This window comes from Perna viridis, chromosome 1 (genome assembly GCF_037379345.1).
Source record: "Perna viridis isolate PV_CMFRI_1.1 ecotype Kerala chromosome 1, ASM3737934v1, whole genome shotgun sequence".
NCBI classification, from domain to species: domain Eukaryota; kingdom Metazoa; phylum Mollusca; class Bivalvia; order Mytilida; family Mytilidae; genus Perna; species Perna viridis.
This window is the reverse complement of record NC_142445.1, coordinates 28,720,237-28,747,262: the sequence shown is the minus strand read 5'-3', so window position 1 is coordinate 28,747,262 and position 27,026 is coordinate 28,720,237. Positions and strand designations below refer to the sequence as shown.

Below are 27,026 nucleotides of genomic sequence, written 5' to 3'. Positions count from 1 at the left end.
CTAAAAACACCCGCCGAGTTGCTTATAAATAGTCAAGTCCGGGGTAGACAAACGAGGAAAGGAAAACTATGACCCGTTGAATAAATCAGTTTTCATGGTGCTGATGGATACACCATAACGATCCACGAGTTCATGATGACGACCATAAAACTTCTGTAGTGATGACTTCAATCTTGTAGCAACATAACCCTGTTCCAGAAGCCTATTTGTTAGAGCGATACAAAAAGTCTGCGTAGTCCCGGCAAGCTCTGGCATAACGTATGAGTTGTAATATGAACACTCCATACGCAGGAGCCGAAGGGATGTTGCCACAGATGAATGAAAAGTCATCACGTTTGTCGTAAAGTTTGGTCAATAGTTTTCCTTTACCATCGATTTTAAAGTGTAGGTCAAGATATGAGGCTGACTTCACAGTGTCTGTAGTATCTTTTATCTCAAGTTCTTTTGGGTAGATGCGATGTATCAAATCCTCGAAATTAGGATTGTTTAAAGATAACACGTCAACTATATAGCGGAAGCTGAGATTGAAGGATCTAGCCAAACAATATTCTTTCTTTCTGATCAGATCAGCTATAAAGTCAGCCTCATAAGAGTGAAGGAATAGGTCAGCTAGTAAAGGAGCATAATTTGTTCCCATTGGAATGCCGACCGTTTGTTGAAAAACACGTCCACCACACTGGACAAATATGTTGTCGATTAAAAATTCCAGCATTTTGTAAACATCTTCCTCTGTAAAAGTAAATGATTCAAACATTACAGACGACATGTTTATGTCAAAAGTAGCAACTTTCGCAGTCTAAAAATTAGCATCCAAAGCTATCAATAAAATCAGTACAATATAGTTTCAACCGGGACTAATGGCATCTTAAGGAAATTAAATTCTTAAAAGTAAAGTATAACAAAACATACCAATGGTGTTACCCTACAGGTGATCCTGGTCCATGCTCCCAATTTTCAATGGAGTCCGAGTTGCTAATTTACTTTTGTTGTTTTGTATGTTTTATTCTGGTTATGTTCTATGTTGTGCATTGTATGTTTTCCATGTCTAGTTTTTGTCCCTGGATAACATTCTTTAAATTTCCGCTAGAATCTTGGTTCCCTTAATTACTCTAAGAAAATATTACCACTTTTTATACATATGTTGCTCGTGATGTTGATACTTGATAAGAAGTCTCTCTATGAACATAGATACCAGTCACATAATACATGTAAGTCAACACACTATTCACAATATTCGAACACAAGCATGTGTATTTGAAATAAAAATCTTTGACGAAGGATTTTAAAAGACGTAGTAGCGTACTTCAGGTGTTTTTTTTCAATTAAAAGTATCCCTTTGTCCTTAGGAAAATGATCGAGTTTCATGTTTAAGCAAAAGGAACAAATGAAAATTGATTCTTTCACATTCAATTTTTAAACTCACTGTAAAATAAAACGGTAAAAGTTTGTTTGAGTATAATATTTTATATGATACACAAGGTTGCTCTGTCTGTTAATTTCCTACATCCAGTTTTATTTAAGTGTAAGTTTTTGTAAAAACCAGCAAAAACAAAAATCAAAACCCATGGATCTGACAATATAATTTCACTCAAGGAAGCTTTCACTATTTGAATACACTATTATTTGTTCTCTGCAACACTGGGTTTGCATAAACAGTTTAAAATAATGAGGTTTTTGACAGAGTTATCTGCCTTTGCATTATTAATTTTCAGTGTATTTCAATGAAATTATAATTAAATTTACCAAAGTGATTTGCAAAATCTAGTCTTTTTACCTTGATTCTGATGGAGCAGTAAGTCAAATTCAACCTTCAAAATGCTAGTCTGTCCCTGTCATTTTTTACCCACTCCATGATTCTTACAGAGACTTATTCTTAAATGAATGCATGTCATAAAGACATACATACATAGTACAAATAGTGTCAATTTGTATCAAGGTTATATGTGCAAAATTGTACTGCTTAGGTCATAATGTTGACGACGGTATAAAGAAAACTAGACAATTCTTGTTCTGTTCATTAGAAACACTGTTTGATTATAATTACAGTACAATCGATTGAAACTTCCAGTAAAAATATCATTTTTTTTTAATTGAAATGCTTAGAATGGATACAAAATAAAAAATTGCATTACTGCATTGAACAACACAGCAAACATTAATTAACAAAAAATAAGACAAAATTATCGAAAGAGGTACAAGGACAACACAAAAACATAGAAGAAAACATTGAATACTGAGCTTTGTTCTATTGTTAATGGTTTAATATTTTCATTGATGGCAGATTACATTACAATTATCTTTTTTTTCTATTAACACAACCTTGAGGTTATCTATCATTATATATAACACTATCTGCGACAGCAAGGCTAGAAAAAAAAGAATATTGATATTATAAGCAGGTGAAAATTAATTTTGCTGTAGGCATGTAATGTATCTTATATGAAGTTATAGTTGAGGAAAAAAGTTGTTACACATTTCAGATATTGAAATTGAAAAAAAAAATCATATTAGTATATAGACATATAAAGTATTTTTTAAATTTTAATTTTGAGTTCCTCAGTAAATTCTATATGTATTTTTTTATCTCCAAAGAACAAGGGTTATATCAAAAGCTACATGTTAATTTATGTTTACAATAACATTTTGAACAAAATATCAAAAATAACAATATGAAGGCTTTCCAACCATGAATCACATTGTGCATGATTTTTATCTGGAGTGCTACTTAAAAGTATGTTGTTTCATACAAACGTAAAACATCAAACATTCATCAAACTTAATTCTACATATAACAATATATTTTTCTAATGTGTAACACAGTGTGTGTCTTTCAAGAAGCAGGGACCGCTTATCCCACAGAGTCACCTGTGTTCATCCTAAATAGTGTTCGTGCTGTTTGATTATGTATGAACTAAATGGAGGGCTATAACAAAACTACACCAAAATAATCAGGTCTACGCAATAGTCAAAAGGAAATGTCATGTTAAAGTTAACATAACAAATGACAATATCAGGGCAAAATCCGGAAAGTTTAAGGTATTCCTTATTATTTTGTTTTCTTGTACCCTATCTACTAATGAATAAACAAATAAATAAATAAATAAATAATAAGTTTTATTTAGAGTCAGCATGAAATACATAATAATAAACATAATCTCTATTTAGCTTTTGACCGACATAATATAACAACAAAGCATAAAAATGAAAGCAGATGAATATATAGCACTAGAACTAAAAGTGCTATTTAGTCATCTGCTTTTTTATTTTGATATTTTTCTCTAACTATATGGTAGGCCATTCCATAAAACTGCTGCAGTATATTCAAAAGAGATTTTACCATAAGTAGATCGTACTCTTGGTATATCTACAATATTTGAATATCTAAAATTATAATTTGTGCTTTTAAAAACAACAAGATTATGAAAACATGGCGGTGACAGTTTTTTTTTAATCTTAAAACACTTTATAGCCATTGTACGCATTTTTCAGATCTTAAGCGATGGTACTTTAGCTCTATCTAATAGTTCATCATACATGTATGTACTCTCACAGTCTTCATATATAAACCATAAAGCTCTCTCTTGGGTACATGTAGAAGAAAAGAATTTTCTTCGCGGAAGTGTATACATAGCATGCTCTACGCATGTTCATCGACTACCCCACCGTTAGCACAAAAGGGTCTATAACATGATTTATTGTACTTTTGCCTTTGTACATATATTTTTATATACAGAAGATATTTTTAGTTTCACATTCTGTTTCATATATTTCTGTACTTGGAAAACAATGTTGATTTTATATATGTGCCCTGTTCACCTGGTGAATGATGTATTTGTTCGTTTTTAGATGTTATATGTGTCTGTATGTTTGATGGATATCGTAATATGTTTCTTTTATTTCTTCGTGTGAATTGCTTTGTGATTCTAGTGTGAATGACATTGTTAATAATTCAAACTGTAGAGCTCTTATTTGCTTGATGAACACTTAAGTTTTTTTTTTTACATAAAGTTAATTCTATTGTTTTGCTTTCCTTTAAAGTGGTTTCATCGCAAATATCTGCAACAGTTATTTACTTGATTATATTGAAAATACCCACTGCGTCAATCATGAGGCAAGTGATAAAAACATACCCGCCTGCTACAAAACCTTTAAGCTTGACTTTATTTATAATTAAGATAATCATTTTCTCGATTGGTAAGAAATTTTTTTGACATTTAAGCTAACTATTATTACATTGGCAGATGAAGATGCTGATTAGTTGCTTCGAGCAGTCTTTTTACTAGAATGATAGATTTTGATTACGGTAAACTTTGTCATTCAAAAACATTACAATTCAATTTTAGTATATAGACCGAAATTTTCAGTAAAATTATGAAATTCAAAAGCGCTAAATTACTGTAGCGTTATCCATCATATTGCACTTGTAAGATCTTTGTGCTTGATTTGGCTTCCTGTCTCAATATCATTTTGTTTTTTATTACTTTCTTGTTTATTATTTTTTTATTAATGTTTTCCTGCGTATTAAGTTTTAAAGTCGCTGTGGATAGGATACTGCTTGTAACGGAAATTATCGGTCATTAAGTTTTCTCATAGTTGAACACACCTTTAACTGCACTAAAGAACTCAAATGTTTTTTATTGATCGCGCCATAACATGCATTAGTTTACAGCAATAAACAATTGAAATAAATATCCAGTAGTTAATCCTGAATCGTTCGCCACATTTTAAAAGACGATAGTATAAAACATATACCCAAAAAAAACATATAAATGTGATAAGTATAATGAATGCCCTATTTAAGAAAGTGAAGCTGCTATCCTCCTTTCGATCTGTCAATATTCCTCTGCTAAGATACTGACCATAACATGTTCATCTATATCTAAATACTCAACCTATGATGTAAATCTTTTTTTACTATAGACTATTAGACTTTTAAACTGCTGCATTTATGTTTACGATGTACTTTTGTACTGTGTCGGCATGCATAATGTAGTTTAACAAATAAAGTCAAGAGGAAAGATATTTTACACACAGATGATCTTCGGAACAAGTTTACTTATTTCGAATGTATCTATGAAAATTATGTTCCAGCTTAAACATTGTCTACGGAATATGTTAAATCGTTAATGTTTTAAAAGCGAGATGTTACTTATGAAACGCGTGTTTTGAGGTTTCAAAATAGCTATTCAACACTGGGGTTGGTCTAGACTTGCTACAAGTCTAGGGTTGGTCGTATATTATCATATCCATTCAAAAAATGGAGGTTATAATAGCCTATAAATAGAGACAGTTTCTGCAGTAATGTAGCTCCTCTGATAGAACTAATCGGTGCTGGCTTCCTATTCCGACATTTCTGGTTTTGGGTACAAAAATGTACTACCTATTTATATCAGTCGGTTTTCATATTTACGGAATGCAAGCCATTTTAGCAAGTTCTTCAAAGGAACGTAACCCACCAATTAACACTGGACAACCTGGTTGCCGGTCTCATGGGTAGGAAGAACAATAAACATTTTTCTTTGAAACTTTAACTATTTACAATTTGGTAAGTAGTTAAATGGTTTGAAATCTATTATTAAAAAGTAACTTAGTACCTACCGCAGCTACAATGAGTCAAATATTTGAATTTGAAGTCTACTGTTGTACATTGCTCTAATCGGATTGGGGTTGAAAGGTTACTTTGCCTAGCTAAAAATTAAAAAAAAAAAGTCGAAGTCGGGAATATGAAAAAGGTCTATTTATTTTTTAATCTCTTTTTTCTCAGAATATGGTTTCAATGTTGTTGTTAAGAGGTTACTCCTTGAAAATTGTGCTTTATCGATATGTAGTTTTTTTTTATTCTGTACCTAAGTACATGTAGTTGATAACAAAGTTGTTAAATTCATAGACTGTGTCACAATAATTGGTTTTGTAGAATAAGTGTACTTATTTTAGTTGATTTGCATTATTTATCGTGTTTTTTTTTCTATTTTCTAAGTTAGATTTTTATCCCTGGATCATGAATAACCTGTACATCATTATTTGTTCTGTCAAAAACAAATTAGGAAGGAAACATTCAATGCTACATTTCACACACATTTTATAGTTATTTTCAAAATTAAGAAAGACAAAATATGTATTTATGATGTTTTACTAATGGCTAATTTTAAAATGTAACTTAATGTAAAATCAATGGAAACAGTGAAGACTTTATCTCTTCTATCTTATGGCACCATCAAGGGGAACTAATTAAGGAGAGTTTCCGTTGTTTTTCACTTAAAATCAAACAGCATTATACCGTTATCGTTCTGCTATTTCGATACAGATGATACGTTATCAAGATATCAAAATAATCGATTGCCTGAACTATCGGATATTGTTCTGATTTAATGAATACAGAGGAGGAAATTATTCATTGTCTCACAATGTTGTTACTTTGGACGAATGAAAAATTGTTTTGTTCGTGAGACTAGGCCGTCACATTATTTTATTTTCCGGTAAGTCGTCTACGGTTACCAAATTTTATACTAATTTATTGAGTTTTATTATTTTTTTATTTTTAATTGATGAATTTATTTGTCGTTATATAAGCCTTATTATATATTTTATTTGATAAAACATTTATACTTACAAATATTTTGAAAATACATGTACTATTTAAAACTTTCTGTCGTCTGGTAAAATTAACATACGTATTTAAAGAGTATTGGTTTCATATTAAAATAATTAATCTTCTATTATTGGGTTGTATTCTTCTTTCCAGTTGTCTATTTATTGTTAATTTGAATTAAAGAATATCCTGGATGGGAACACAGTTCATTTAACGTTGTGAATTTTTATATCGAGATAAAATATTGACTTGTTTTATAACATATTGTATATAGATACAGTTGCGATCACTTCTAACCTCTTTTTGATCCTGTCAGGATTCGCTGACATAGAACAGTTCTAAACTGTCAGAAACTGTTCTGACCCGCGACACACCTTGTCAGAGTCTGTCAGGACTTTAGACAAGCTCTATCATAATCTGTCAGGAACTGTTCTAGGTAGAACAGATACGTGGATTAGAAGAGTTCCTGACAGATTCTGATAGTCATTAGCTCGAGAATACTTCTCTGACCGAATTGCATACAGTACATGTACGTGATTACGAAAAAATGCGTAGCACCCGAATCCCGATTCGGACGACGCGAAGGAAGCCTTGTTATGTTTAAACTTGATTTTTTTTTCAATTTGTTACCCGACTTTTATGTACAGCATGCAGTACCAACAAAAATTATTGCCTGCCGTACGTGCTACGCCCCTGGCAATTTCAAACAGTTTCTACAGAAATTTTATACCTTTATGGAACTTTAAAGTGCTCACACTCATATACATTTTGCAAGAATAAAATATTTTTAAAGAATTTTGACTCCAACAAACGTGTCACAGCCACCCACATGATAGTTATATTGAAAATTTATCATTTCAGTCATTAATTTTAGACCCTCATGCAAATTAAGTGTGCGCACTCATGCATTTTGCAAGAATATGTGACGTTTCTAAATAGTTTTGACTCAAAATTTTACACCGTCAGGCAATTTAAAAGTGTGGGCACTCATATATTTTACAAGAATATGACATTCTTAAAGAATTTTGACTCAAAATTAATGTGCCACAGCCCATATATGATAGTCATATTGAAAAATTTAACATTTTAGTCATTAATTTTAGACCCTCAATCAAATTATAAGTGTGGGCACTCAAACATATCCTGGAATGTGACGTTTTTGAAGAATTTTTACTGAAATAAATGTCATAGTCACTTATATGAAACTCACATTTTTAATTTTTACATTTTCTACATATAAGATCTAGACCATGTAGGGAAATTGGAAGTGTTCAAACTCATAAACTTAAACTTGGTCAGTTTTAAACTTCGTGAGAATTACCAAACATCTGAAAGTTATCTGTTATGACTTTTACCCTTAGAACAGAAACATAGACATTTAATTTTATAAAAATTTGATTTAATTAATGTCACGGTTGTATGACAGAATGTAAAAAAAATATAAATGTAAACAATGATATTTTGTCATACTTTGTACTTCTCGATATTACAAAAAATTGTCTTCTATAGATTTCATTCTAAGTATGGATTATTTCTATCGGACTTTGAATATATAATCAAACCGATATTATGCTTGGAAACTGCTTAGTATGGCGTATTTGTGACCTCTAGGAGTGGAAATAAAATCTGTGATTTCACTTTGATTTTTAATTTGACGTTTCAACACATTGAATAATTAGAAATGACATTAAACAAATTATTCGTAGGTCACTACCCATTTTAATTATAAAATTTTATTTTAATAATTAACTTCCATTTAGACACTGCTGAGGGTCTACTCGATATTTTGCAAAGAGATATATTTAGGTTACAGATTCTTTCGTGTTAACTGCTGATAGTCGATGAGCATGTGTGATATATACTTCTTACAGGTAGGGCTTGGAGTAGAACAACAATATTTACCATGCAGAAGTGCATATTGAGTATGTCCAACGAGCATTCCGAAGTTAACAAGAACGGGTGTATTCAAATAAAGTTAAAAAAATCTCGACTGCGTGATAAAGATTTACACTTTATAAGATAATAATAATGAAGTGTTCATTTCCGGAGACCAGTTGTATTGATACAAAGAATAGTTATAGTAACTGCTTCCTGACTGTGGCTTACTAATTACGAGTAGTATGCTTGTTTGTGTACGATTGTTTATTTACAACGAGAGCAGTTGATTAATCAGTTAACGTTGTATATTGCAGATTCCGTTTGACCGTATCATAGACATAAATTGGAAAAATGTGCAAATCGTTCATTTTTTAATTCATTTTCTACGTTTCACTTCTCGTTTCAGATATAAGGATATTATATTAATATACAACTAATAACAACTATTCAATATGGAAAATATACGTGTATACAATGAAAACGTTACAAACATGATATCCAAGAACATTACAGACCCGATAAATCAACTGATAGATTTGAATGACAAAATGGCGATACGGTATCTTCCGGTTATAATATATATATTATTCCTTATGCTAACAGGTATAATTGGAAATAGTATAGTATGTCTTGTCTACATCAACAACAAAAGCAAAACGTCCGTATGTTATTTCATATTGACCTTGGCTTTACTTGACCTTTTAAACTGTCTTATTGGAATGCCCCACGAGATTGTGGATTTGCGTTATCAGTATATGTTCTACTCATCTACAGCCTGTAAATTTCTCAGAACCATAGAATATATTTCGACCGTTGGTTCTACTGTTGTTTTGTTAGCTGTAGCGGTAGACCGATACAATCGAATATGCAAATTAGGAAGTCACATGTCAAGTGAAAAGGCAAAGAAGGTTTGTTTTACAGCTGTTATAATTGGTGTTATAACATCTTGGCCGGTTCCGGTACTTGGAGGCTTACGGACCGTTGATCTAGACATTGAGGGTGTGCATGCAGTTGATTGTTCGATCGAGGATTCGGTGAAAGATACTATATATCCTCCAATTTTCTATGGATTATTGTGTATGTACTTTGTATTTTGTATTGTATTTTTTGGAGTCGTATATTCACGAATAATTGTATTTGTAAAGAAAAGGAAAGCAATCACACGACAAATGGGTTCGTCAATCAGAAAAGATGATGAAGAAAAACCAAATGTGGTTCCGGATGACAATACTAATCATTTATCTCCTCATCCAAAAGCATGTCGGACAAATTCGGGACGGTCGGATATCAGTGCAGGGAGTATTCGGAAACACAAAAATAAAAACAGAATTAAAGTGACACGAACGACAGTTATTCTTGGTGCTGTAACGTTAGCATTTATAGTCAGTTATCTCCCTTACCTAATGATTATGGCAATTAGAACTCTAATGTCGGACTTTGAAAGCGAACTTGATCCCGCAGCTGATATCGCCATTAAGTTTTGTGCGAAGTCATACCTTATCAATAACGCAATCAACCCCCTAATATATTGTTTTCTGAATAAGAAATTCAGGGATGATGTGCGAAAGATATTTAAACGTTGTTGCAAGTGAAAAAAAATGTGGTTATATTTAGACACCATGCAGTTGTAAATATCACAAAATGTCGTAAGCTTTAACTATTTGTAAGCCATGACGTCGCAATTGTTTTATCTTTACGTCATAATTTAGGCTTGATTTCAAACTTACAACTTTTTGTGATATTGACAAACTAATATACGGCACAATCAAAATTACTAAATCACCTTTTCTTTACAATTTTGTGTGTCGTATCTAAATTTTCTTTTCGTTTTGGTATTTGGGTGCTATTTTTTCGATAACATGCATAAGATATTTGATTTTTAAATTTAATGAGGGTAATGTTGTCATTCCGTTATTGAATGTGCATGATTACTTTTTTTTTTTACATTTTTGTATTGTAAAAATAACTGGATAAAAACAATAGTATCTTGTTTTTTGCTACTTGGATACTCCAAGGAATAGTCGATTGAATGATGACTTGCATTTCCCATTGCAATGCTTAATTACTGTTTTAGAAAATTCTGGTTCTATATTTTCCTTCTATTTCATCTTTGTATGAATTTAGTTACTTTATGTTCTTTGTTGTGTATGTCTGTTTTCCATGTCTGGTCCTTGTCCCTAGATTACATTCTTTTGATTACCGTTAATACCTTGGTTCCCTTGATTACTCTTATAGGGAAATGTTTGTTTGTTGTTGGGGTTTAACGTCCGAGCAGCAATATTTCAGCTATATTCAGACAATGAACATGAAATTGATCATAAAATAAACATGAAATGGTGATGAAATGAAAAAGGGATGGGACACAAGGACAATGAGGTCGACAAATTTTGATTGCCACTGGAAATAGGGAGAGGTGGGTAGGGACTGGTAATTTAGCCTCCTGTGGCGGAGCCCAATGGTTCCTACTCAGGGAGAATATCACAGTAGGGTTCTTTAACGTGCTAGGAACGTGGCATCTTTCCCAACACGATGCACCACTATGGTTTGCGGTCAGGTTTTCTGTATTATAGCCTGACAACCCCAGCATGTAACACACCAGGGGTACCCCATTCCACCACCTGGGGCACACATCCCAGTTGCTCTGTGGGCAGAGCGCCCTAGGCCCCGGCTAGAGTTCTGAGCACTATTTAGTCGCCTTTTACGACAAGCTTAGTCCTGCTGCAGGCCTATTCTTTTAACACCCGGACCTGCATGGGGATTTATAGGGAAATAAATGGCTTTTTCATCACAATAAAACACTCTGAAAAAAATGTGGTGGGCTTAAAGCCAATGTCTTCTCGTTAAGAGCTTGCTCAGATTAGAATTATATTTCCTGTATATATATTCTCGTTAAGAGCTTGCTCAGATAGTATTATATTTCCAGTATATATCTTCTTGTTAAGAACTTGCTCAGTCAGAAAGATAATCACAAAACCATGTCATATAAAAAAAAATATATATTTATAAGGGGACACAACCAAGTGTCTACTAAGTATATCGGTTACTATGCTTAGTGATTTTCTATATCATCAATCTAAAGGGCTTGGCCAATTTTCAATCATATCAAAATTAAACCAATCAATTGTTCCATTAAGTCACTGCATGTAGGATCTAACAAAACTCCATTCTACTTTCTGTTCTGATGACCTTTTTGATCAGTCAATCCGAATTCATCTTTCATGATTTTGAAAGCATTATTCAAAGGGAAAACCCGAGGATTCTGAAAAGGTCATCTGAACAGAAAGTAGAAATGGAGAATTAGCTTGGTCCACTTTCTCGGTAGTTTGTCTATTAAGAAGTCCTCATAAGTTAAGTAGCACCCCATCCAAGAATCATGCAAAATGTGATTCATGACTGGAAAGCCTTCATATTTTTATTTTTTGATATTTTGTTATTAAAACAGAAACTGTTGGATTTTCAATGCGAATAATTTCCTAAGAGCATACAGATTGGAATGAATCATTATACATTTTATCATATTGACCTAAAAGGAACATATTAACAAAAATAAAAATAATTATGTAGTCTTTTTGTGGCGTATCAGATATTACAGGACTTGCATGATTCTTACAAACTGCTACTTCAAGCTAGTATTAGGCCATTTAAATACGCCACGAATCGATTACATTTGGCTGATTTGGAAATGATGGGGAATATAGGTGCTATAACATGAAATTGAAAATGAGCTGTCCTTTGATAAAGTAAGAGTGAACATTGTTGAAAACATTATAATGATAACATTTTCACTCCCTGAAACACAAAACATAAAAAAAAAGTAAATCATGAGCTTACTAACTTACCTACTCATTCTGTCGCATGAGGTCTCCACAAATCGCCAGTCATCCATATCTTTGGCCACTGTCTTTGCCCTCTCCAAGGTGTGTCCTAACACTTCAAATTATTTCCCTGGTGTTCGCCTACAATTGATTTTTGGTCGACCTCGTATTTCTTTCCATCAGGCAGGTACTTAAAAAATTATTAGATTGAATGTCAAGTCAGCTGGGCTACGACCACTACATACTAGTAACAAAATTGTCGTCTTAAGGTACATAACGTTTACTTTTTCAGCGATTAATTTTTCTTTGTACATAAAAGTTCAATTTTTGTCTAACAGCACCAATTCAAACATCTTGGGCATTTAGAGGATGTGTTTTCTTAAAACACGGATCTGAAAGCAATACACTGTGATGATCGCAACCAGTTTTCTCTAGAAATTCCGGACTCAAAGTGTTCAATTCAGAGCAAAATGTAGAAAATGCATTTCCATCGACATTTTGTTGCTGTTTTTTGTACTTTCCCTCTGAATGATTTTTCCAAAATTTGCAATTTTGGACAAAATAAGGATTTATCACAGATTCAATTGAAAGTATTTGAAATTCGAATCACTTCAGCCCAGTGGCATAATTTTCGGGGCAATATACTTCATGGAAAATCAATAAATAGATTAAAGAAACGATTATGATAGTGCTAATAAAAGTGAAATCATTGTTACCTTTTGGTATAGGGTTTGATAAGATGTAACATGTGTAGAGGCGATGCCCTTAATGCTTCTATAAATGGTCTATCTGTTCATATTTTGATAATAAATTGAAGTTTATTAACAAGAGGCTCCTAGGAGCCTGAATCGCTCACCTGGTTAATTTTTTTGTTTTTCAAGGGCAATAACTCTAGCAAGAAATTGTCCGACAATTTTGACTCCATGAAGACTTTGGTAGGACTTATCATGAGGATCAATTCATCAATCAAACGTTTCATTCTATCTATTATAATTTTCAAGATATTGACTGAAAACTGCAAAAAAAAGTATTTTTTTAACTTTCAAGGGCAATAACTCTTATGTGGAGTCGTGTGACAACTTTGATCCCTGGAGACTTTTGTAGGCCTTATAATAAGGATATTTCAGCAATTAAAAGATATTGGCCAAACCTAACAGTTTTGGAGACATATACAAAAAACTACTGTACGACCCATATGTTCTATTTTTAGTAAAGGCTGCCATGTCTTTTAACCGATCATAAATCCAAAAGGTCATTTTGTTGAGGATACCCTACAAAACTTTCATTGAATTCTGTATAGTAGTTTTTGAGAAGAAGATTTTTGAAAGTAATAACATCAAAAACAACAAAAAATGTCCAAAAAAGGCAATTACTCAAACATGGGTCAACAGATTTTCACCCAAATTTGACCAAAGATAGATCTCATCATGCTGAATACTTATATCTATGTCAGAATTTGTCTAAACCTAACGGTTTTGGAGACATATGCAAAAATCTGCTCTCTGACCCCTATATTCTATTTTTAGTAACGGCGGCCATGTTTTTTAACTGACCAAAAATCCAAACGGTTATTTTGTGCAGGATACTCTAAGAAACAGTCACTATAAGTTTCATGCAAATCTATTCAGTAGTTTCAGAGGAAAAGAAGTTTGAAGAAATTGTTAACGACGACGACGACGACGAAGACGGACGCCAAGGGATGGCAATAGCTCACATTGCCTACGACCAGGTGAGCTAAAAAAAATAAAAAAATAAAATGATTGCTAAATTCTAATCTCTAGGTTGAGCATACACAATATTTAAAGATGAATTAGTATGTTATGAATGATCTTTTGAAAAAAAAAAACAATGTTTCGAGACATAATTCCTATCCAGTCATTTGGTTTCAGTTTTCGTTATATAGAAAATATTTTATCCCTGAATAACTATATCTTCAAGGATTTGCCCAATGAGGTCGAAAAAAGAAACAACTAATACGCGATCGTCTACTTCAAACCTAGACCCTGTTATATACATAGATGACACAGAACGTTCGACACCGGAACATTATGTCTAGATGGTGATTTAGATTTTCCAGTTGTAAAATTCCCATTTCTAAGAGGCAATATTATCAACATTTCTAGCCTACGTAGTATTTATGTCACATTTTGGTCCATTACTACCGTGCATGTGATAAGAGAAACAAGGAAACCAGATTCTCGCGGAAATCAAAAGAATGTAATCCAAAGACAAAGACTAGACCGGAAAACATACACAACAAAGAACAAAAAAAATACCAAACTAATAGGTACACAACAACAAACGTACATGAGCAACTTGGACTCCACTAAAAACTAGGAGCATGGACCAGATTCACCGGTAAGGAAAGTGTCCTGTGCTTTTCTAGAAACACCTGCTGAAAACACCGACTTTCATAGTAGATTGAGGATACTGTCGAATAAATTTTTACGTCATGGGTATGTTCAACTTTTGATGCTATCATTACTACAAAGTCTTATTGTCGTCATCACAATTGAAGTTTTTATATCAGATATGACAAAAGTTCATATTGTAAGTGTTTTATAGTCTTTTGTGTGTTGTCTTGTTTTCCTTATCTTCAGTTCTTATATGTAATTATATTGAATTTCACTATAATGGTTGTGATCGTCTCTATTTCGCTGTTTCCAAGTTTTGGAAATAAGTTTTATTCATTTTGAATTTCCTTCTGTTTTGATTCTTTGGAATTTGTTTTACCAATAACTTAGACAACTCTTATTTAACATATAAATCATCCAAGGTTTTGGTCCGGCGTACGAAGATGATCGCAATTGCAGTAACGACCCCCACATTGACACCAGATTTAAATAGCATTTTTTTCATTGACAAATGAAGATGTAGGTAGAAGGGCAAAAGTCCGTCTATGCTTTGAAAATTCTGTTTATAGGTTAAAATGCAAGTCGAAATTTTGGGAAAAAATACGTTACCATTTGAAAACCAATTAAGTCATATGATACACCCAAGATTACTAGTATATGGTTACATATTTCTAAATGAAAATGCTATAATACGGAAAACCTGACCGCAAACCATAGTGGTGCACCGTGTTGGGAATGATGTCACGTTCCTCGCACGTTAAAGAGCCCTGTTGTGTTATTCGGAAGGAGTAGGAATATTTGCACTCCTCCACATGAGGCTAAGTTACCCGACCATATCCATCCCTCCCTATTTCTAGAGGAAATCAAAATTTGACGACCCTATCATCCTTGTGTCCAATTCCATTTTTCGTTTCATCATCATCATCATTTCATGTTCATTTTATCATCCATTTCATGTTCATCGCCTGAATATAGCTGAAATATTGCTGCTCGGGTGTTAAACCCCAACAATCAATCAATCAATCTAAATGAAAATGAATTATTTCGATTGTCAAAGGCGTAAAAATACTTAGAAAAGACCTAAAGGATTTTTTTTCAGGCCTTTTTTGATAGTTCGGCAAATGTGTTAATAAATGAAAAAGAATATAATTTGTTCTTATAACGAACCAATTTTTCAATCATGATTTAAAAAGAAGTTGCAATTATTTCAATACGAGTGGTATTGATGTAATTTATTTATCATATTTATTCAAAATTTGCAATATTACAAAATTCTCAAAATTCCTAGAACACTGAGGCTTCATTCCTTTTGTATTGCATAAGGTAGAACATCTTGGTAATGGATCTGGCTTCCTTTTCCGATATTTTGGGTTTGTGTACTTCTTGTATACAATTAATTCTGGGATTTAGATCTTTCTATATATTGAATTCTAATGCTGCTGATGAGAGGTTTCACCTTGAAATGTCGAAAGTCGCATTATATATAATTAGTATTTTTGTATTTAATTTTATGATTCCATCATTTTATGAGAAGTATATTTTGTGCTTATATAAGTACTATTTAATCTGTCAAAACAAAAAAAATATAGTCATGCAAATTCATTACATATTTACCCTTATTAGTTACAATGGAAATTGTACTTTACAGTAAAAGTGATTAACGTTAATGTTACTTAATCAAGTTAAAATATAGCAGTGCATTATCGTCGTGTCATATTACAACACCAATGTAAACAGTTAACGCGCTTTTTCCCCCAACAAAATCAGTAGATTCTATAACAACACCTGACCCCGTTGTTCTTAGATCTGCAAACATTTAAGTACCATTCTGTGTAAGAGTCAGGCAATAGAAAGTACATCATAATTCTCAGTTTGGTCTTTTTTCCCTCAAATATATTCAATACAAGTCATCTAGAAAACAACTGAAAAGCTATTTAATTTTATCCTGAAGCATCTGTGATATTGATATTGTTTACTGCTTATATAGGGAAATAATGCGGAAAAATTTTTCCGCTATTTTTCAATAGTGCATTTCTAGTAAATTTGACCTACCAATATCTTAAAAATGCAAATTTTACAAACGCTTTGATAGTTATTTCTGGAGGTTATCGGGTATAAATACTTGGTTAACGCAATAAAATCTGTTTTTTTTTCCTTCATGTGCCACACCTTATACACAGTTTGCCCGATTCTTTAGACGGAGAAGTACTTAAATCGATTCAAAATGTATAATGTTTTTGCTATAGTTATAAATACAGAAGTCGAATCATAAATTACCTGACTTATATCATGTTTACTCTGTGACAGAGTAAAGGCTTCTGACAATCGTTATTTACCTCGCTCGGTTTTCGACGAGCTTAACCATGGACTGCAAATTGTTACCATGCAGCTGATTTCAACCATCCTCCATTGATCATGTCATGGTGTTCCTTGGACGTCATCTCTTTCTCTTCCCCTGTGGATTCCACTGAAGTGCCTGTTCCATGGATTTTCTCTTAGTTGTATCTGATCCAGATCCACTTTCTTTTCCAATCTTTATCTGCATTGGAGGTGGTAGCTGATGTGTTCATTATGATAACTCAAATCTGTTTCTTAAGATATAATAAATCCACTGAAACGACAGCTTTCTATGCTAACTTAATCTTCCCTGTATCAATTTTGATCCGATGGAGCAGTAGCGAATAGAGTCGTCAAATTCTGAGACGTTGTATAATATTGATTTGTGACATGCATCATTAATTTGATCCTCTATCCTACATGATAACACCTAGAAGAACTGCCCAGTACTACCATCCATTGTGTACTAAGTTACAACCCTAGGTTAATCCTACGAGAAGGAATGACCCGGCCAGCGAAAGCTATATTTTAATATAGCCTAGCTGGCCGAGTGGTCTAGGGCGCTGGACTTAGTGCAGGCGGTGTTGTCATAGATGTCACAGCGGTACGAGTTCGAGTCCCGCGGATGGAACGACCGAAAATTTGCGCAAACATCGTTGGGAATTTTTCAGACCTTTCTATATATATACGTTTATATATCTTCCCTGTATCAATTTGATCCGATGGAGCAGTGTAGCAAATAGAGTCGTCACATTCTGAGACGTTATATAATATTGATTTGTTGTGACATGCATCATTAATTTGATCCTCTATCCTACATATTAACATCTAAATTAACTGTCCCGTACCACCATACATCGTGTACTAAGTTACAGCCCTAGATTAATCCTACGAGGAGGAATGACCCGGCCAACGAAAGCTATATTTTTATATAGCCTAGCTGGCCGAGTGGTCTAGGGCGCTGGATTTTGTGCAGGCGGTGTTGCCATAGATGTCACAGCAGTACGAGTTCGAGTCCCACAGAGGGAACGACCAAAAATTTGCATCGCAAATTTGACAGTTCTAACATCGTTGGGAATTTTTCAGACCATTCTATACGTTTATATATCTTCCCTGTATCAATTTGATCCGATGGAGCAGTGTAGCCAATAGAGTCGTCACATTCTGAGACGTTATATATGTATATATATATATTGATATTGATACTAGGTTCTTACATATATTTTCTACATTTTATTTTTCTTCCTCGGAAATGGATTTTCTATTTCATATCGATCCAGTGTTGCCGAACAAAGTTACACGTACGCTTGTTTAAAATGGATGAGTTTCATATTTTATTTGATTATCTTCACTGTCTTCAGAAAGTAATACGGCTTCCAAAGTATACGAATGCTCGAGCAGTGAGCGTCTATAATGTGTAATCAACGGATACAAATGAAGACCTATATGTTTGAATTTATTTGACACCGTCTGATTATTCCATCGGGGATATCATTCACCAGCAGATATATCAACCCTAGAAAAGTAAGGTTTGTATGTCAAATGCAAGAAAAACATCGCTGGGAAAATCGAACATTTCTGTCAAATTAAACATACACAGCCCATCAATCAGACAATTATAGTACTCTTTTACTTGACACGAAACTAGGCTTAGCGTCGCATTAATGCCGATATTAATGTGAGGCTAAATCGAGTACAGTTAATACATGGCCGTAGCCAAAGGAGGTGCCATGAGTGCAAGTTCACCCTCTTTTTGCTTTAAATATTTTATATTCCTAGAGAAAATCAGCTAAAATTTGAAAGATAGACTGTATTCAAGGCACCCGCTTTCAAAATTTCTGGCTACGGCACAGTAATAACCTGTTTTAGCTCACCTGGCCTACTGCCAGGTGAGCTATTGACATCATTTGGCATCTGTCGTCGTCGTTAACAATTTCTTCAAACATCTTCTCCTCTGAAACTACAGAATGGATATGGATGAAACTTCATATGGTAGTTTCTAAGAGTATCTTGCACAAAATGATCCTTATGGTAAGTCCTACCAAAATCTTCATGGAGTCAAAATTGTCGGACAACTCCTTGTTAGAGTTATTGCCTTTGAAAGGCAAAAATTTAACCAGATGAGCGATTCCGGCTCCTGGGAGCCTCTTGTTTTTGTCGATTTTATTATTTTTATTGTTATCATCATTAGTATCAACATCGCCATCATTATTATTAATATTCTGCAGCACACTAGAGTATATATTGATCCGATGGAGCAGTGTAGCGAATAGAGTCGTCACATTCTGAGACGTTGTATAATATTGATTTGTTGTGACATGCATCATTAATTTAATCCTCTATCCTACATAACAACATCTAAATGACCTGTCCCGTACTACCATACATCGTGTACTAAGTTACAGCCCTAGATTAATCCTACGAGGAGGAATGACCCGGCCAGCGAAAGCCATATTTTTATCTGGCCGAGTGGTCTAGGGCGCTGGACTTGGTGCAGGCGGTGTTGCCATAGATGTCACATGAGTAAGAGGTCGAGTCCCGCGGAAGGAACGACCAAAAATTTGCATCGCAAATTTGACAGTTCTAACATTCTTGAATAAAGAATCATCTTCCATATTGCAAGTTATTAAGTATTTAACTTAAATTCTTCGAGCTAAAACTAATTAAAAAGCCTTCTATATTGCAAGGTATTGTCAATTCAAATTAAATCCTTGGACCTTAAACAAATTAAAAAGCCTTACAACAAAAAAAAAGTATTCGATAAAAATCATCACAATTTTGAAATGTATACAGTATAATAACATATGCAATCTCATTAACGTGGAGTTTGCAACTTTCTGCACTGTTATGCGGTAGCTATAGTCAAAAGCGTAGAAAACAATAGAGATATAAAAAAAGAGGGGTAATGAATTAAAACCGATTTTTCTGAGAGACAATTAACTTAGTATGATGATTATCGTAATTACTTACCAAACTGAAAAATTGAATACCAAATTGAACTCTATCGGAAGTTTTATTTTTAAGTTGATCAATTACCAGAAATTTTCGTTCAAACTTCCTATATCCTTTTTGCTTATTCTTAATTATCAGAACCTATTTTTAACATTCAAAACACAGAATGAATCGAGTCAAGATTCTTCGTTGATATAGTCCATTTGAATTTTATTGTATTATGAAAAATCATTTCTGTCAAATTTCGAGAGAAAAAAAAACATTATAATGACAAGCAGAATGAATCGAGTCAAGATTCTTCGTTGATATAGCCCATTTGATTTCTACAGTATTATGAAAAATCATTTCTGTCAAATTTCGTGAAAAAAAAACATTCTAATGACAATCTTATTTCTAATTATACTATAGAAATAAAATGGACTATACATTAAAGAAAAAAAAAAGCTATAAAAACATGCCCAGAAAAAAATATATCGCATTGGCCAAAGTAGAAGTAACATATAGGCTGCCACAGTTTACAGTATCAACAACAAATAACTAAATTTAATATGTAAATTATTAAGAGGAAAAAAGATATGTTGAATAACACAACCTGTCGAATGGCAATTCTAAAATAACGTGCTTCAAAGCTCTTTAGACCACAGCCATGGTAAAAAGTGATAAACACATGACCAACATTTCGTGCAACCCGAAGGCTGTGTCTATTTAAAACAAGTATTATCCTTAAAAATAAAGATAGCCGATGCAGCAAAATTAGTTTTCTTTTTCTTTGAAAACTACTTAGTTATCAGTATATAGCTAAACGGGAAACAGAATTGCGATCAGATGACTTGAGTTTCCCAAGGGTAAAAGTTCTGCAAATATTTCTGTCATAAAAACTAGACAAGAAACTAATATAGAAGACTATCATATATACAACAAACGATCAGACAAATTTACTATTTTTTTATAAGATGAAAAAGATGTACTATTTTCCCCCCATGCACTGCAGCCGACATTCAGACAACATGGTCTATTTAAGAAATAAATCACGGAAACTCCATGTTATATATATATTTATCAAGGTCGATCTATCTTTTGAGTTTCGACCAAAACGAAATGATTGTCGAGTAAGTACTTTTCAAACCTTGTGTGGGCAATATTGTAATTTACTCGGTCAAAATTTTAGCATGGCTTAAAAATACAATGCCATACACTTTCAAACAGACTATGTAGACCAAAATTGGATCTGCACATTAATTTTTAACTGAAGTTCATTTTTATGAACATATAGCGGTACAAAATGTATGTATAGTTCGAACTAGGTGAGTTCCGGGTGAGCTATCCTATAATGTTTCGATAAAATCTCGTTCTGCACTGTCGTGTGTCAGAAAAATGATCCGAGCCATTTATAAACCATCGTCTAATCTCACAAGATACAGATTATAGTATGTACAATTCACTCGTGCTTATAGTAATAATGTGTCAATATACACACTATATGTAGTGTGTTAATTAAATACATGTAGTATGTGCAGCGTCTAATTATATTATTTACGAAAATATGGTGTGTCCTGATAATAAATATTGCTATGCATGTATAGATAACATGATCTAAAGACTCCTATTTCTACTACCACGATAACATTGAAGTAGGCGATACATCCACTGATCCATAAAGTAAACACACATTTAACCTACTTATCTGACACAAACACTTTATCCACGTGTTTACGGATTAATAAACGGGAGAAAGTCGAAATGGCAGAGGGTCGTACAGTTGTCATTGCTTTGGATGGGAGTCACCATTCCGATTACGCATTCGACTGTAAGTTTTACGACATATCTTATTATTATCTGATAAGGAAGTAATAAGGCATTCTGAATAGGATTTTTACCATATTAGATAAGCTATTCTGTTAACGTACATATATGTGTGCGGCGAGATCGATAATAAATAAACAGCTTGGATATAGTACATTTTGTAAATATACAAAAAAGGGGGAATTATATACTTGTATACATTAAATAAGTACCTTAACTGAACAGGGTCGACACATTCTGCTTATATTTTTACAACTTTAAGCTTTTGCAATGTGTCCTAAATGTACTGATAATATTTTGATAACTTTTAAGCTTTCTCAAATGTAATAAATTCTGCAAACGTCAAAGATTCCTAAATTAAAATCATACTAAATACAATTCTAATGACTACTTTGTGATTTGTGATGTGTTAGAACTGAACATTTCAATTGTGTGATTTAGCCCGGAGCCGACAATTTTACAATTGCATACAGTATTACAGAAAGTGTCTATTCTAGGGTATGCTTTCTGTGACGATGTTCATGTGTTGTGTTTCGTGTATTAGACAAAATCATTTGTGTAATTTTCAGGGTATTTGAAGAACAGCAAAAAAGAAAATGACTTCGTTGTTATTGTCACTTGCTTCGAGAAACACGGACATCATTGTAAGTTTATATGTGTTTATATCATACATTAAGATTAAAATATACGCGTTTTATATGTACATTATTATACAGTTATTAAATGGGTTGGATGCAATAGACCAGGAAATTTGTCCTGAGGTACTGAGAATGATCAAGTGTTCTATTTCACGAGGCCAACGGCCACTCATAGACCTATATCACATACCCTAAATTACAGTCCTACTCGGAACGCTATTTAAGTATATAGTAAGTGTATGTAATAATGAACATAACGTCAAAATCTGTGTCACATGCCGTATCATCCCTCTACCTATATCTCCTCTCGAGCCTATGGCCCTTGGGAGTAATATTGTGTCTCGAATTGATACATGTGATACAGATTTATGTACATGTATGTAATATTCAGTGTATATAGGTTTATTTTATAATCTGTTAAGCATCTTTTAACTATGACCCAAAATCATATATCTTTACGTGTGCCTACATGTACAAGAAGCGGCAAAAAAGTTACAATATATGTACAAAATAGTTTATCAATTGCATATATGCCTAATAACAAACCACGACTATGATATTAATATAGGAACCTGGGGAACTTCTCAACATACATCAACTACAATAAATTTTAAGAGCCGTAACAAGTTCGGCGAGTCGTCAACCAGAAATCATGCGATATTCTCACTTATAACTGCTAGTAAAACCATAATTAATATCCAAATACTTGTACTCACAATTGATAAAACAATTCAGTATCGCTTTCATATTTAAGGAGTTAAAGATTTTCGATAACTCGCGGTTTTATACCTGCATTCGACGAGCCCGGGTGTGTTCATCCGTCTGGTTGTTCGTCGTCTAACCAAAAACCGTAGAACTGTGTGACCAAATCTTTGCAAACTTTAATTGGTGCCATGGATCGTTTTGTGCAAGTCAAGTTTGATGTAAAAAATATATTTGGCATTTACTCAGGCCAACCGAAATGTACCAGACCGTCTGGCCTTGCAGACAAAAATCTGTTCAGTCAGACTAGATATCCAAGATGTCTGACCGAATGTCCAGCAGATTTGAGACCATTATTCATTGCACAAATATGAAAGATCCAACAGTTTTTAGTTCCGGTCAGACAAATTTTATTTTACAGATGTCTGACCGAATGTCCTGGTGGTCAAGAAGAAATTTCGATGGGTCGGTTCACCGTTTAGATTAATGGTCCATTTTCAATTGGGACATTTGCAATTTGTGATGACACCACCACAACGTCAAAAAATTATCATTAGAACTTGCTTCAATGGACCCCTTAATCTTCACGGTTTTCTACTCTTTATTTAGACATATTTAAAAAAATAAAAACAGCCACGAATTTAACATAACTACATGTAAAATGTTTTATAGTTTTCGGACACGACAAGAACCACGACGAAGCCTCAGCGAAACTGCAGAAAGAACTTGACGGTCACAAAACTCTAGCGGAGGAGTTCGAAGAAAATTTGCTTCGGAAAAATGGGGTAAGATATATAGCTGCAGATGTATGGTGTCAAAGGTTTATGTATTTATGTTTGACAAAAAAAACAACGAAAATACCAATATCACACCTTTTGAATATCTACTCAAATATTCCTAGATGATTCCCATATGTAACATTTATATCATGGATATTGGGTGTTGTAAGGGTTGAATTTGGGTCATTAATTTGTCTATTAACATGAAGTTTTATCAGTTCAACTGGTGCCCTTCACAAGCCATTTATCAAACACGAATACTAGTCTAGTAGAATATATGCTTGAAACTTGATGTTGCCGGGTACACTTGATGTTGCCGGGTACACTTGAACATGTATGTGATGAGCTGATTTTTTTTACAAAATTGATACAACGCACAAAAATGATTATAGTGTAAAAGACGCTTAAATTACGTGTTTAAAGCATACTGGGAACAAGCTCCATTACCCAACATCGAATGTAGATTAAATGATTAGCCTTGAGATGATAAAGATTACGTATATATCTGCTTCTTTAATCAAGGTAAAAGGAGAAGTAGTTGCCACCGCAGGGAAACCTGGTGAAGTTGTTGTTCATGTAGCAGAAGACAAAAAGGCTACCATGATTATATGTGGGTCACGTGGTCATGGTGCGTTACGTAGGACAATAATGGGCAGCATCAGTAATTACATAGTCCACCATTCCCACATCCCGGTAATCGTCTGCCGTCATAAAAGTCACCATAATCCGGACAACGAACATCATAACAAACACCATTGACGTCTCAACCTTTTACATGACAGTTGTTCGGTAATTGTGTTAGCATTGGACGACACTTACTTGGAATTTGAAACGTCGGAACCGCAAATGATATTCTCTATAATAATGTTTGCCACACGTCATTTATATAAAAATGAATAATATGCAAACTGCTTAGGTACAATGTAAATGAGTTTGATAAGGGTTGATATTTTTATTGTTCTCCACTTTTATGCTATTTATAAGAACCAAAACATCCACATACAACGAATATCTGATTTAAATATTTACTCACAATATTCAAAGGGAAATGATTGAAATACATGTAATCTAAACTGATATTGTTCAGAAGAAAAATGGCACCGGGGTTTGAAGATTTTAAAGATTTGGACAGTCGAATTTGATTTTATTATTGAAAAAATATTGGAAAATTTCCCGCCAAAATTGCTATTCGTATAAGCTTAGGCGTTTATTATTTCTTTCTACAAAACAAATATTTGGAGAAAGAGATTATAGATGACGGAGAGATCAAATTCAAGACATGATAGATTTCCGTCTGTATGATTTTCAAACAAAACCATTTTCTCGATATTCTGGTAGTGATGTAATATCGGTTGTGTTTTTTTTTTGCAAGGAATGGTCGCGATTGCTATGCTTTGGTCAACATTTTTGCCGAATAAGGCTTATTTCTTATCTTTCCATATTTATGGCTGCAGTGGGTGACGGATTCAGAGGTAAGGTTCTCCAACCCTTTTGCTGGAAGATTTTGGCAAGATTAATAAAATTATTGACTGGAACCTTCTTTTTTCAATTTCTGGATCGGAAACCCCTTTTTCATAACTCATTATCCACCCTGCGTCTGTGTCACAAATTGAATCAGCTATATTGCAATTAGAATACTCTACAAAGCAAACAATTATGCATCATTTGCATTTTTCGTTAATATTGAATATTCGACTACATTCAAGCTTTATTTCATAGTGAATTTTTGAATCACAAGTCGTTCAAACTTATACATCCTAATAAAAATGATTATTTTTTGTTTTACATTTATTATCCTCACATGACCATATAGGTTGTTGGATGTTTGTTTTATAAACACTGATTTATTATTAATTGATTATTATTTCATGACAATGTTTTTGTTTTATGATGGATGACTCATCCTTTCTTTATTGCAATATACATTCATCGAGATGATATCGAAACGAATAAAATTTTATTGCATATCGTACAGGTTTTTTTTTTAATTTTTTTTCCCAATGATTCATACTTATGTTGTTTTTTTTCAAATGTTTACTTTTTCGATGACATTTGAGCGTATTTTTTCATACAGTAGAGCACTTGCTTTTTTACTACCACAAAAAAATGCGGTGGTATATTGGTATGGCGCTTGGTTTTCGTGTAATAACTTGTGTATTAGTTGATATTTATAAAATTCTATAACAAGGTTCTAAATCACAATAAATGTTGGTATTGATTTTGGGGTTATAGCGCCAACCGTTTTAGTGTAAGGGGCCAAAAGGGGGCCTTAAACAAACCTTTCATAGAATTCAATTCATATGAAAGTATTTTAATTCGTGAAATTATATTATAAGAAGCTATACCAACAAAAGAAGTCCGAAGACTGAGGTTGTAATAATTAGGGGCAAAAAAGGGCCTGAAACAAGCATTTTGCTTAAGTCCGTATTTATGATAATAAAAGTTGATGGATCTCATATAACGTTTACTGCAAGGTGCCATACCACTAAAGGAAGACTGTGATTGATTTTTTTATTGTGAATTGAACCAAGTAAGAATAAGGGGCCTCAAAATGGCTAGAATCAAGTATTTTTTTCTGATTTCTTGACGATCATTTGAGTGAAAGGGAATGGATCCTTTGAGATTGTACCACAAGGTGCCATATCACCACAGAAAGTTTGTGACCTCTGCGTTTGTATAAAGCTGCGTCTTTTGAAACATTATATTGACAGATGATACATGCATATATCAAATTTGATTTAATTTGTAACCAATCTCTTGTTGGTTTAATTATCTAAATATAGGTGTATTTAAATTTATTTAAATAACCCCATCATATTTTGTTTTAGGCCCTATTCCTCAGTTATATTTGCCTGAACTATACAAATGTTAGGATTGTATCATTTTTTTACCAAGTTTGGTTCTCAATTTACTGCCAGATTTATGAAGCGCAAACTGTCCCAAAAAAATTTGCTTAGTTTTTTTTCCTTTATGATATTTTACTAAGTTCCATATATAAAAAACGGATAAATTGTGGTGAAACAAAACATATGCACCGGCCTAAATACAAAATAGTAAACACTTTTGTAAAGATTTCGAAAGGCCCCGACATTAAAAGTGATAAAATCCATGGTAACAGAACGATGACATTTTTTTTTCAAAATCAAACTAAAAAAATACTAGAGGTTCAAGAGACCCCG

The 27,026-nt window shown here is 33.2% G+C and overlaps 2 protein-coding genes and 1 long non-coding RNA gene across 6 annotated transcripts; 2 read left to right on the top strand and 1 right to left on the bottom strand.

Annotated features, from left to right (window-relative positions):
• Positions 1-2,101: 2,101 nt before the first annotated feature.
• Positions 2,102-14,296, bottom strand: LOC148628201 (uncharacterized). 4 transcript variants are annotated; one of them, XR_015922443.1, is made up of 4 exons: positions 12,999-14,296; positions 12,307-12,472; positions 5,599-5,688; positions 2,102-2,366 (listed from the first exon to the last, which is right to left on the bottom strand). It is a non-coding gene; the product is annotated as an uncharacterized LOC148628201 (long non-coding RNA). The 4 variants fall into 4 exon arrangements; XR_015922441.1 differs by having other exon boundaries at positions 12,311-12,472; XR_015922442.1 differs by lacking the exon at positions 2,102-2,366 and adding an exon at positions 2,925-4,892.
• On the top strand, positions 6,226-10,464 carry LOC148628202 (neuropeptides capa receptor-like). The gene is made up of 2 exons (XM_088584543.1): positions 6,226-6,476; positions 8,874-10,464. The coding sequence occupies exon 2, from the start codon at positions 8,920-8,922 to the stop codon at positions 10,057-10,059; it is 1,140 nt and encodes a 379-aa protein (XP_088440669.1). The 5' UTR covers positions 6,226-6,476; positions 8,874-8,919; the 3' UTR covers positions 10,060-10,464.
• Positions 14,297-21,473: 7,177 nt separating the features above from the next.
• LOC148628200 (uncharacterized) lies at positions 21,474-25,819 on the top strand. The gene is made up of 4 exons (XM_088584530.1): positions 21,474-21,732; positions 22,298-22,372; positions 23,741-23,853; positions 24,370-25,819. The coding sequence occupies exons 1-4, from the start codon at positions 21,666-21,668 to the stop codon at positions 24,604-24,606; spliced, it is 492 nt and encodes a 163-aa protein (XP_088440656.1). The 5' UTR covers positions 21,474-21,665; the 3' UTR covers positions 24,607-25,819.
• Positions 25,820-27,026: the final 1,207 nt, after the last annotated feature.

Excerpts from the sequence above, each read along its gene's own strand:
- LOC148628202 (XM_088584543.1), top strand. The coding sequence starts at position 8,920 with ATGGAAAATATACGTGTATACAATGAAAACGTTACAAACATGATATCC.
- LOC148628200 (XM_088584530.1), top strand. The coding sequence starts at position 21,666 with ATGGCAGAGGGTCGTACAGTTGTCATTGCTTTGGATGGGAGTCACCAT. Across the intron at positions 21,733-22,297 it reads TTCCGATTACGCATTCGACT|GGTATTTGAAGAACAGCAAA; the intron begins GTAAGTTTTACG and ends TGTAATTTTCAG. Across the intron at positions 23,854-24,369 it reads ATTTGCTTCGGAAAAATGGG|GTAAAAGGAGAAGTAGTTGC; the intron begins GTAAGATATATA and ends TCTTTAATCAAG.